Source organism: Schistocerca americana, chromosome 6, assembly GCF_021461395.2.
Source record: "Schistocerca americana isolate TAMUIC-IGC-003095 chromosome 6, iqSchAmer2.1, whole genome shotgun sequence".
NCBI lineage: Eukaryota > Metazoa > Arthropoda > Insecta > Orthoptera > Acrididae > Schistocerca > Schistocerca americana.
In genome coordinates this window covers 81,292,603-81,304,863 of record NC_060124.1, presented here as the reverse complement: position 1 = coordinate 81,304,863, position 12,261 = coordinate 81,292,603, and the positions used below count along the sequence as shown (strand labels likewise).

The 12,261-nt window shown below is 37.7% G+C and overlaps 1 protein-coding gene across 2 annotated transcripts in view; it reads left to right on the top strand.

Moving 5' to 3' along the window:
• LOC124619516 (SUMO-activating enzyme subunit 1) overlaps window positions 1–12,261 on the top strand; it is a 57,664-nt gene that overhangs the window by 31,505 nt on the left and 13,898 nt on the right. The window contains exons 3-5 of one of the 2 annotated variants that reach the window (XM_047145961.1): window positions 2,258–2,517; window positions 2,657–2,826; window positions 4,395–4,539. In XM_047145961.1, the coding sequence (XP_047001917.1) occupies window positions 2,258–2,517; window positions 2,657–2,826; window positions 4,395–4,539 (575 nt within the window). Of the gene's footprint in view, window positions 1–2,257; window positions 2,518–2,656; window positions 2,827–4,394; window positions 4,604–12,261 lie in introns of both variants that reach the window. The other variant, XM_047145962.1, reaches the window with a different exon arrangement.

The window sequence follows — 12,261 nt, the reverse complement described above, 5'->3', positions numbered from 1 at the left end:
AGGTGCAGCAGTGTTAAAAAGAGTGCCATACAATACTGTTATGAATAAATTCTTCATGAGCGGGTTACATTTTTCAAATTAATGTGGCTTTGCCTTCCCTTGCAAGACGTAATATTTGACTGATGCTACTAGGGCATTCAAACTATATAAGTTCTTTTAATTAATTTATTTATTTCATTTATGCCTGAGCAGGAAGTCTTGCAGAGTGTTGTTTTCTCACATTAGACATTTTTGTCACAGTTAAGAAATAGCGGGATTTATTGATAGTAATTTTTTGTGGCTTGTAATAGCTGTGCTTTTGTTCTGCAGTGTTAATTTTTATTGTGTTAACCGGTTTTCAGCTTACAAGGCCATCTTCAGACATTTACTGAGTATTGTCACCAAAGAAGTTACAATTTTTGCAAACAACAGTGCCTATCGCAAATAATGTGATGGGCATAACCTTCTAAAGAAGGGCACTAATTGCCCGAAACAGGTCAAGAAATTTAATTTTAGGCAACTGGTTGCTTATGATTTCATTATATTTTATGTATACTCATTGTGGTAAATCAATATTTCACATTAGTGGCATCTGTCTGCCCACTCAGGATAGTTTCCAGTTGTGCTGTGTTCCTGTAGCTATGTGGAAATTTGCACTTAAAATTTGCGTGTGTGTATGTGAGAGGGGGGGGGGGGGGTCAGTGATAGAGGGCACATATTATCCTGTCAGTAAAAGTTCCACCAGTCCTATTTGTGGATAGAGCATGGGTAGAATGAATTCTGATATGCCACTGTGTGAGCTGTTATTGGTCAAATCTACTTTCACAATTCCTGTTTGAGCGTTGGTCACTATCTGTTAAGGTGTTGTACATCCCCGGATTCTTTCCTGAGAAGCAACCATTGTGACTTCTGTAAACAACTTTTGCAACATATTACACATCTTTCTGTGACACTCTGATAAATTTAACAAAACCATGACTGTTTGCTCTGAACTTAGGTTTGATGTCCGTGTTATTTCAAGCTAATACAAATCGCATGTAACATTTTAGTGTAGTTGCCAGAGCAATGACAGTCGTGCCAAATTTGCCAACGTTTATGCGCTATGACACTCAGTTATTCACAAGACTAAGAAGTTAATTGATACTCTTTGGCAGTGGTGTGTTGAACATCACTAAATTTGCAGTGCTTACAGACAATCATTTACTGGAATAGTTGCAAGAACGAGATTCATTTTTCTGTAATGGGTATTATTTAACTTGTTGCTAAAGCTAAAATTTAAAAAGGAAAGTGTGTATTGCATCCTTGCTGTAACCTAGGATACAGATTTAACTGAAGAATGATCACTTCATAGACGTGCAGTTATTGTTTGTGAATGAGGCTATATTATGTGTGAAGCTTGCAGCTAGTCCAGCCTTGCGCCTTTTTGTGAGCAATGCTTTCGCTGACTGAGTGACTCAGAAGCGACTGGTGACTCACGCTTTGTTCTTAGCATCAGTTCAATCTCTACCTGTACCTCTACCTCTGACTGATAAGGGCCTGAGGACATTTCACAGCTGCATACGTTGTATCACCTGGTTAATTTGTTACTGCTTTTAAGGTCTTTTCCATTTTGATTTTCTGTCTGAGTGAGTGACTTTGCTCACTATGAAGAGTTGTGTTTATATGGTTCAGAAAATGGAAGTAAGTGTATGAAAAATATTTTTACCTCAGTTTGATACGATGTAGATTGAAGATCGTTAAAAGTTGTGATACTGTACCTTTGGTACAACAGAAGTACTGAAAACATAAAAAATTGGTGTTAATGCTGTTAGAGGCAGAGGAAAACTTAATGATTAATTAGCACAACAGCAACTTTTTAGCAAGCCTAACAGGCACACAATTGAGAAACTGACTTTGATCTTCATTTTCTTTTGATAGTAGAAGGAAATGGAAGAAATTAACAGCCAAAGTTCAAATACCAATATGCAGGCAGGTCGTAGATAAATCTGAGCAATATGATGTACATGACAATGAAATTTATGTATAAAAGATGGAAATGAGAGGTGCCAGTGGATCGAAAGGTGTAAGCTGGCAAATTGGTCTGAAACTGAAATGCTGCGAATATCATTCTAAAAGTTGACAAACTAATGAGTGATGGGCAAACGGAATTTGACCTTACTTCTGATCACATTCACTCTCACTTCTACACATTTTGATCATTTGCTAAGATGATCTTTAGTACATGGTGGACCACCAATGAAAACCTGTAATACTAGCTACTGTCTTTCTTTATCCTCAGAGAGCAGAGTCTTCACTGACACGAGTAAAAGGTTTGAATCCAATGGTGGAAGTCATAGCAGACACAGAAGCTGTTTCAGCTAAGCAGGATGCATACTTCACACAGTTCGATGTCGTCGTAGCAACAGATCTCCGACCATGGTCTGAGGCACTGAGAATTAATGCTGCCTGTCGTTTAGCTGGAGTCAAGTTCCTCTGTGGTGGAGTCTGGGGTTGCTTTGGATTCACGTTTGCCGATTTGCTGCTCCATGAGTATGCAGAGTAAGTAGTAAAGTGATGAAGTGCTGTTTGATCCAAGTTATAATCATTTCAGTCAGCAAAAGCAGTTAGTAAAGTAGCAAGAGATCTGTATATTATTGTAAATTAATATTTATGAAAATTTTTGTTTCTTTTCCCTCAGAGATGTAATTCAGCATTCTGCAGAGAAAAAGAAAGGCGAACAAACTAAATTAACAGTGAAAAATACAGCAGAATTTGTTCCATTTCGGGATGCTCTGGAAGTTGATTGGCGTTCTGAGCAATATTCTAACAAGCTTTCTAAGATGGATTGTTGTTACTTTCTTATGAAAGGTATGTACTTACGATTAATTCTGCTCTCTTTCTGCATTAAAGTATGTAGTTTAATAGTGGTCATAACTGAAATACAACTTCACTTCTGTCAGCCAAAGCCTGTATGAAAAATAATTTTGTGCTTTATGTCCCTAAATATGGAACTTTCACAATACTTGCTCATTCACACAAACTGAACTAGTTATAGTGGACACCTCTGGCCTTTATTTGCGCAATTAGATGTCTAAAAAATGAAAATTGATTGTGCAGTTAACACTCAATTCTACTTCATTCATTAAAACAAAACTTACATTATAAAGCCTGTGGCCACTTTTTTTAGCAGAAATTTGTTTCGCATGTAGGTGAAGCAACCAGTAAAAGTGATCTTTACAATACACAATACAATTGCTGGAATTTTGTATAATATTTCATGTTGCTGAGATACTTGGGGGGGGAAAAAGAAATGATAGATTAGATAAAATGATTAATTATTTTTGGAGGGGGGGGGGGGGGCAGAGAGAACTTGAAGGCACTGAAAAGGATTCAGCCTGCATGTAACTTATTGGAGGTAACACTACTGCTGGCATCATAATCACCATTGTCCCTGACTGAAGCTGAATTTGACGTAGCATTTTTTTGTTGAATGAATTTTGACCAAAATTTTGTTTGGTTACCTGTTATGGTTTCCCAGTAACTGATGAAGATATGTTAGAAACTGTAGATATGCTACAAAGTTGTTATGATGACAAAAGTTGCACTAGTGTGGTATCTGCAGTTCTTGCAGGTAAATATTGAACAGAAAGTTTGCTCTGTCTTCAGTATAAAGTGTTTACCTAAAAGGAGATGCAGCATCATCTATGTTGAGTGAATTCACATTTCAGCACAATTTCCAGTTACACGCTCCAGAACCAAGAGCAAACAGGCATTGTAAGATGTGGAAAGGAATAAGGCTATGATAGTTGGACAGTTGATTTTCTGTCTAGGTATCAGTTACTCTTCTAATGAAATTAATCTTTTTAATATTTTGGTCAAGACTTTTTTACAGCGACAAACCAGCAAAAAATAGATAAACATTGGCTCAAATGGTAAATCAAAATTATAGTTGCTGTAATGGATATGAAATTACTCAAAATAAATGTGCATACTGACTTGATTTGAAATTGTGACTCTCGGAGATGAGGCAATCTAATTTGAACAACCCTTTGTGATATTCTGTGCTCACTACATGCAGTTCTGGTTTTTGCTTCTTTCCTTCACTTCCACCATTGCACTCTACCACCACATCCCCACCCTCACCCATCCACTCTCTCTACTTTCCCTCTTTGCAATCGCTCATACCCCCCCCCCCCTCTCCCACCAAATCACTTCCACCAGTTTGTGTTATCTCACAGGCCTGTTTGACTGGGGGGGGGGGGGGGGGGGTTAAGTGTACTTTCCTGGACCTCCAGTATTACCCACCATACTCAAAACTCAATTCACCATGTAAAAACGTCACATTAGGCTAAGATATTAGTTCTTTATGCTTAAAATTGTGCGACACTTTGATGTCTTGACTGAAAATTGTTAAAGCTGTTATTTCATATTTCCAGTGTTAATGAAGTTTTGTGATGAAAAAGGACGTGAATTGAACCCCAGCAAACGAGAGGAAGAAATTGCTGAACTTAAGTCATTAGCATCCGGAGAACTGAAGAAGCTCGGCGTTCGTGATGATATGATCCCTGATAAAATGTTTGGGTATGATCAGTTCTCTCAGTGTTAAACTTTTTTACGAACTTCCAGCATGCTGGAATAATTGTAGGTCAGCAACTTCTGTTAATAAGTTCGACAGAAAACGTGCCAAAGTTGCAAATTTCACCTTTTTTTATTTTCTTGATGACTAGTTTTGGGCTGGGACCCATTTTCACATCATCAAAATGATATGTCCAAAAATACGAGAACTATATCAAACATATATACGTATTATCAAGTACAAAGGACAGTTATCTGCATGCACTGTAACAACTATGAAGTGTAAATGAACAGTTACAGCACCTACAGATAACTGTTCATTTGTACTTCATTATACATATATTTTTTTGCCATGGTTCTTGTATTTTTTGAAATACCATTTTTACTATCTGGATCATTTGAAAGGGGGTCCCAGAATGATACTAAACAACTAGTAAATAAAAAATGTGAAATTTGCAAGTTTGGTTGGTTTTCCATTGTACTGATAAAACTTTTTTGACTCGCATATATTTTGCAAGCTCTGTTTTGCACTGTTTTGAGTGTCAGAATACTTCTGCTGCAATAATATGTATAGTTTCCAGTTTTCATGATGCTTTTTGACCCTTCATATTCTCTGTTTACTTAATACAGAGTATTCATATTTTTCCCCGGATTGATGACTATGGAATGTTATTCGAGGTCTGTTCAAAAATTTCCAAAACTTTCACAATTTCACACCAATGGTATGTTGGAATGACATGTGGTTGGTATCCCTGCATACACCTGTGTGTAATGTGTACCTGCCAGAAGTTTCATTGTTGTATGTCTGTTAGTTATTGTTCAGTGCTGTATTGAGTAACATGTTGTTTTGTTCGTTTGCGAATTTTGAGATGAGTGAGTTAGAGGAGCAACGCATCTGCATTAAATTTTGCATGAAACTCAAGAAAATCGTTACAGAGACACAACAAGTGATACAGTGTTACAAATGGTTGACACGGTTTAAAAATCGCTGGATGCAAGCTAAAGATGACCCTCGTTCAGGACACCCTTCAACGTCTACAGACGATGCTCATGTCGTGAATGTCAACGAAACTGTGTGTGCCAATCTAAGGCTGGTAGTACACTATCAAATTTCTTTGTCAAAGATTTGATCAAAGATGTGATCCAATATTTCGTCCAATATATTTGACAAAGACCTTTGACGTAGCGCTACAAGGGGTATTACACTGTCATCAAATTTTTCGTCAAAGTTCAAGATGGCTGACAACAACTTGTTATTAACCGCAGCAGTTCTACGTACTCCAATTGCATTGTGTGCACATGCGGAAAAGAAGTGGGGGGAAAAAAATGGAACCATACATACGAGGTTGACAGTCTTAAAAGTCCTGGGATTACAACTTGATAATAAATTCAGTTGGGAGGAGCACACCACAGAACTGCAGAAACGCCTTAACAAATCTGTATTTGCAATTCGAGTGTTAGCAGACATAGGCAACATAAAAATGAAAAAGCTTGCCTACTTTCATTCCATAATGTCATATGGGATAATATTTTGGGGTAAATCTTGAAGTTAAACAAAAGTTTTCAAGGTCCAAAAGCGCGTAATACGTATTATTTGTGGAGTAAATTCACGGACCTCCTGCAGAAACCTCTTCAAAGAACTGGGTACTTCAGATTCTTGCATTGGTACTGGGGGAAAATAAGAAAGAAAATGAAACTGTTGGCGGGCCAGAAGTACAGTGAGACTGTCGTTTGGACGTACGAGATTTGCAGGTTAGCTTTTTTTGTTTTGAATTTCATGCCTAGATACTTCCGTAGAGATATTGTTGCATGTGGATCATTATATGTAATGATTATTACAATACATGCAATGATATGTTTGTACAGTTATCTAGGCATGAGAAACAAACAAAAAAAAACTATAACACTCGTAGGCCCAAATGACAGAGTCTCCCTATACTTCCGGCTCGCAGGTTAACTACTGCCTCTCAGTATATTTACTTCTTAATAAAATTTGTCGTAAATAATATATCTCTTTTTCCAACAAACAACTCGGTTCATACATACAATACCAGGAACAAAAATGATCTGCACAAGGACTTAAAAACACTTACTTTAGTTCAAAAAGGGGTCCACTACTCAGGAACACTCATCTTCAATAATTTGCCAGGAAACATAAAAAATTTAGTTAGAAATAAAGATCAGTTTAAAAGGAGCCTGAAAGACTTACTACTGGCCAACTCCTTCTACTCCATTGGCGAAATTTTTAATAGAAACAAATGATGTATTGTATTTATTCATACTATTAGTATTTTTATTTCAGCTTAAAAAAAATCGACATGTTCCACATCCACGAGGATCTCCTCAGCACAGATCTATGGAACGAGAAACTAATCTAATCTGGGTGAAGCCGTGGGTTTTACGACGACACGATAAAACCATTCAACAAAACTTGTTACGTGAGCTTACAGTGGAAGACGTCAAGTCGTACATCAATTACTTAAGAATGGATGAGCATACATTTCTGTATGTGCTCAATGAAGTGTATCCTCATATCACAAAGCACAATTTTCACTTAAGAACTGCTATATCTTCGGAAGACAGGCTCACTATAACACTCCGATTCCTTGCTACAGGAGAGGGTTATGTTATGTTAGGTTAGGTCAGGTTAGGTCTCCAATCTTCTTAATGTATTTTTGTATTCAGGGTGCCTCACGTTGTAAAGCGCCTCATAAGCTTCAGACATCTCTATTAATTCTGTAGTTGTCGGCACACACCAATTGTATTTACCGGCAATGGTTATAAAAACATTACAGACGACAGAACGCTGCAGCGATGCTAGCGCTCCGCGTGGTAACATATCGCATTGCAGTGAACAGAAGACAAGCGATTTCTTTGATCAAATATACGGCCTCGGCCTAGATTTGATCAAATATTGGACGACATTTGTCAAAGATCCCTATTACACTATCAAATATCTTTGACAAAGATATTGGACAAAGAAATTTGATAGTGTAATACCGGCATAAGACTGATTGTCCAAGATATTGCAGAAGAATGTAACATTTCAGTTGGATCACATAATGAAATCCTGACACAGCATTCTTGGAGTGCATTGTGTCACCGCCAAGTTCATCTCACGACTCATGAGTCAAGACCACAAAGACCTTTGTCTGTGAAGAGCTTTTGAATCACTCAAATGAGAATGAGATGTTCCTTAAGAGAATCATAATTGGTGATGAGATGTGGGTCTACAGTTACGATGTTGAGACTGAGGTTGAATTTTCACAGTGGGTTGGGAAAGGTTATCCGAGACCAAAAGAAGCTCGTCATGTCAAATCCATGCTGATAGTTTTCTTTGACCTTGAAGGATTAATTCATCATTAATTCGTACCACAGGAACAAACAATTTATTGATGGTATTATCGGGACGTGTTGTGGCATGTGCAATGGAGTGTGAGAAGGAAACGGCCTGAAATGTGGCAAAATATTTCAGGCTCTTGTATGACAATAACGCACCCACACATTCATCCCTATTTTGTGCGAGATTATTGCACCAAAAACTGCAATGCTGTCTCATCCTCCATACTCTCCAGAACTGGACCCTGTGATTCTAAAGTTGAAAACTCCATTAAAAGGAAGAAGATTTGCAATGATAGACAAGAAAAAGAAAATTCGCTGATGGCACTTCACGCAATCCAGTAAGAGGCCTACCAAGACTGCTTCCAGAAGTGGAAACTGTTTTGGGAGTGGTGTATCAGTTGTGGAGAGTATTTTGAAGGACCAGCAGACACTGTGAATTACAGATGGGCTGTGAGTGGGTGTTGATTAAATTAATGGGGGAAGTTGAAAACTTGTGCCAGGCTGCAATTTGAACCTGAGTCTCCAGCTTACTGAGCAGAATCACTGACCATTGTGTCACCAAGACACAATTATCATCACAACTGCATGGACTACCCTAACACACCTGGTGTCAGACCCAAATTCTCAACTTACCAATGCACTACTACTGTACTGCCCCTTGGCCATTATTCTCATTACTTGTGGCTTTTCAGTGATTTTCTTAAAAGTTCGAGCTGGTGTGCATCCCCACTGAAGAGATCATTGGCTGCTTTCGCCTTTATTGTATATATGTGGTGTCTGTTCTTTCAGACAAAATGCTGCGAGTAATGAGGGCAAATGGCAGTACATTAGTAATGTGTGGATAAGTTGAGAATTTGATGGGAGGCTTGCTATGGTAGTCTATGCAGTTGCAAGGATCACTGTGGCCGGATGGTGCTGTCATCAGTGCATCTGTCTAGAAGTGTAAGACCCAGTTCAAATCCTGGTCCGGCACAAATTTTCAACTTTCCCCATTTATTTAATCAATGCACACTCATAGCCAATGTCCGTAATTTCTTTGTGTGTTATATTTTGTTAATTGTTCAAATGCAGCTATCGTAATCTTGATGTGTTAAAGAAGGGGATCATATTGAACATCCTCGTCAGTGTTGACTTGAAGATAATTCTTATACTTGACTGGCAGATTTCTTAAGCGCTTGGTAAGAGACAAACACAGTCGGTAAAATTAGGGAAAACTATAGTGGCAGCTGTAATAATAAGCAAAGAGTGTTTATTTTTGTAGTGCTTCCCTCATAACCTTCTAATGCATACACTTTTTCTAATTTCTTTCTGCCCTATTGAGTGGACTCTAAAACTATGAATATACTTCAAATTGCTAGGTAATCCTTTGGGCAGTTTTGTTGTGCGTCCTAGTGCAATGTTAAGCCAGATCTTTAGAATCTTCTTTAAAACAGTACAGGGTGTATACACCCTGGGGAATCTGGGAATTTTTTCACCCGGGGGAAATATGGGAAAACCCATGAATTTTTTTGAATTCTGGGAATTTTTCATTGTTTTACTTTTCAGTTAAATTTTTGTAATTTTAGCTGATAAGAAATGATTCTTTAACAAAGAATTCTACTTCATCCCGTATACTGCAGCAATAAAACATAAACAAGAGAATAACACCAAAATAAAATTTTAGTTGCAAAGAAAATGGGTCATTTACAACAACAAAACACAGTGCACACAAATGTCTGCCGACAGCAAAATGTATCAAAGTCTTTAGGACGAAGACTGTGCAATACTTTGTAACAATTGACTGCTCTTGATAAGTCTGGCATCACAACTGTTTACATTTTTAACAAGTCAAAGGAAAATATTGTCAATGGTGATTTGAGAAGCATTATTTTCAAAGTCAATTTCCTTTTTCGCAAGATGAATTATGTTACTTGTGAGAATGTATGATCAGTTTTTTCAATTACAGGGCGCTTGAGGCTCATTTAAAACTTAACACTTTGAGGACCAGCCATTTGCGCAATTATCTAAAATTTTACTGGCACATTTGTGTTTCATATACTGTAGACTGGCAATGGCAAGGAAAGCGTTTCTGAAGAAGAGAAATTTGTTAACATCGAGTATAGATTTAAGTGTTAGGAAGTCATTTCTGAAAGTATTTGTATGGAGTGTAGCCATGTATGGAAGTGAAACATGGACGATAAATAGTTTGGACAAGAAGAAAATAGAAGCTTTCGAAATGTGGTGCTACAGAAGAATGCTGAAGATTAGATGGGTAGATCACATAACTAATGAGGAAGTATTGAATAGGACTGGGGAGAAGAGAAGTTTGTGGCACAACTTGACCAGAAGAAGGGATCGGTTGGTAAGACATGTTCTGAGGCATCAAGGGATCACCAATTTAGTATTGGAGGGCAGCGTGGAGGGTAAAAATTGTAGAGGGAGACCAAGAGATGAATACACTAAGAAGATTCAGAAGGATGTAGGTTGCAGTAGGTACTGGGAGATGAAAAAGCTTGCACAGGATAGAGTAGCATGGAGAGCTGCATCAAACCAGTCTCAGGACTGAAGACCACAACAACAACAACAACAATACCTTTAAGGGAACACACACTAAAGAGTCCAAGCTTCAAGGTTAGTTTTCTATACTTATTTTAGTTCTTTCACAGATTACAGATTATGCAGGAACAATAGCAAAAAGTATAATTAACCTTCAGACAAAAGTGCAATGTGAGTTCTTCAGCAATTTCGCACATAATTGGCTTTACTATGGGAAATTCGAAGTGTTCAATGGAACATTTATTTAGTCAGGTAACCCACTAAATGTTCAGTGGACAGCAGTGAAATTTATAATTGTGCTTGTCCAAGATATTCAGCTGCTGCAACTCGGGCTGCGTTCTTAGGATCCTGCCTAACCAAGCCCTCAATATGAGAGAGAGAGAGAGAGAGAGAGAGAGAGAGAGAGAGAGAGAGAGAGAGAAAATTTGATGTATTGTATGTGAAAGCTTAGGTTTTTGTTGCAATTGTGCTGTCTGTTTATTAATTTAAGCCATTAACTGTTCCTATTTATGTACTTGCTTACTTATTTTACTTTCCATACCCGAGTAAGAAAATCTAAATACTCTTCTTCCAAAACTCTGCAGATTTAATGGCCTTATCATTGCACAAAAATAAATCTTCCCACTGTGCAAACAAACACCATTCATGGGCACATGAACAAATGTTCAGTCGTCAGTGTTCCTCCACATTCACTCTGGACATCTTCAGAATAGCCCAACTTAACCATGTTTACTTTACATTTTGCAACTCCTGTTATTAATTTATTCAGTGCTCTCCATGTACTATACTGTAGTTGGTGTCCTTGTCTAATTTCCGTTTTGGTGTACGGGTTTGTATTTTGCAGTGTGTTTGACCATAGAGACAGGCAGCGTGCCTCGAATCGGCCTTTTAGAGGTACTGTCTTCCTTGACTTATTGTTTAGTGGGTATGTGCCATGGGTCAATTTGCTGCTTTTGCTCTCTATTTCGCTGGCTGCTTTGAATCTGATATTTGTGTATTTGCACTATTTAAAAGTGATGTTGCTATAAGCTGACTACATCACATCCTATGCCCTGAATATCTGCTGTCATTGGCTGGCGAGATTATGTGACATGAGCTGTGATTGGCTAATGAAAGCGTATCACTGTCTCGATTGCAGAGCTTCAGAAGCTACTGTACTATTTGTTTCTGTACATTGTTTTTTGCTGGGATTTATTTCCTTATGGTTGGTCAATTTTTGTAGCTCTGAAAGAGGATATATTATCACTTAACACAGGTTTCTTATCTGCATATATGCCCTGCAGTGACAATAATAAAGGTGGAATTCAGGCTTTCAAAACCATGCCTAGAGAAAGCTGACTAGAGACATGGCAATCTTGGAAGTGATGTTAATTTAAAGTACAATTTGTTTACAAGTGACATGACATAATTTTTTGAAAGTATTTTCCCAAAAAAGACAGAGTTCAGATTAAGCAGTCACTAAAAAACTATGGCTCAGTAAAGGAACAAAAACATCCTGTCAAAGGCAGAGAGAGCCAGATGTAATACCAAAAAATTGAAGTAATTGTGATAAGATGAAATACTATACAACTTATTCTAAATTCCTGCCCGAAGTAACCAGGAAATTAAAAAATTTTTGCGATTAGCTCTGACAACAAAATAAAGACAATTTGGAATGTAACAGAGAGAGAAACAGAAGCTCTTCCCTCCAAAAGTGTCAGAAATACTATTCTTAACATTAACTGTATAATGAAAAGGAAAGTTGCTACTCACCATATAGCAGAGATGCTGAGTCGCAGTCACTGTGGCTTAAGTTGCCTGAGACTGCAGTCATGCATGTGAGTTGCGTTTGTGTTTTCACACGTGTGTGCG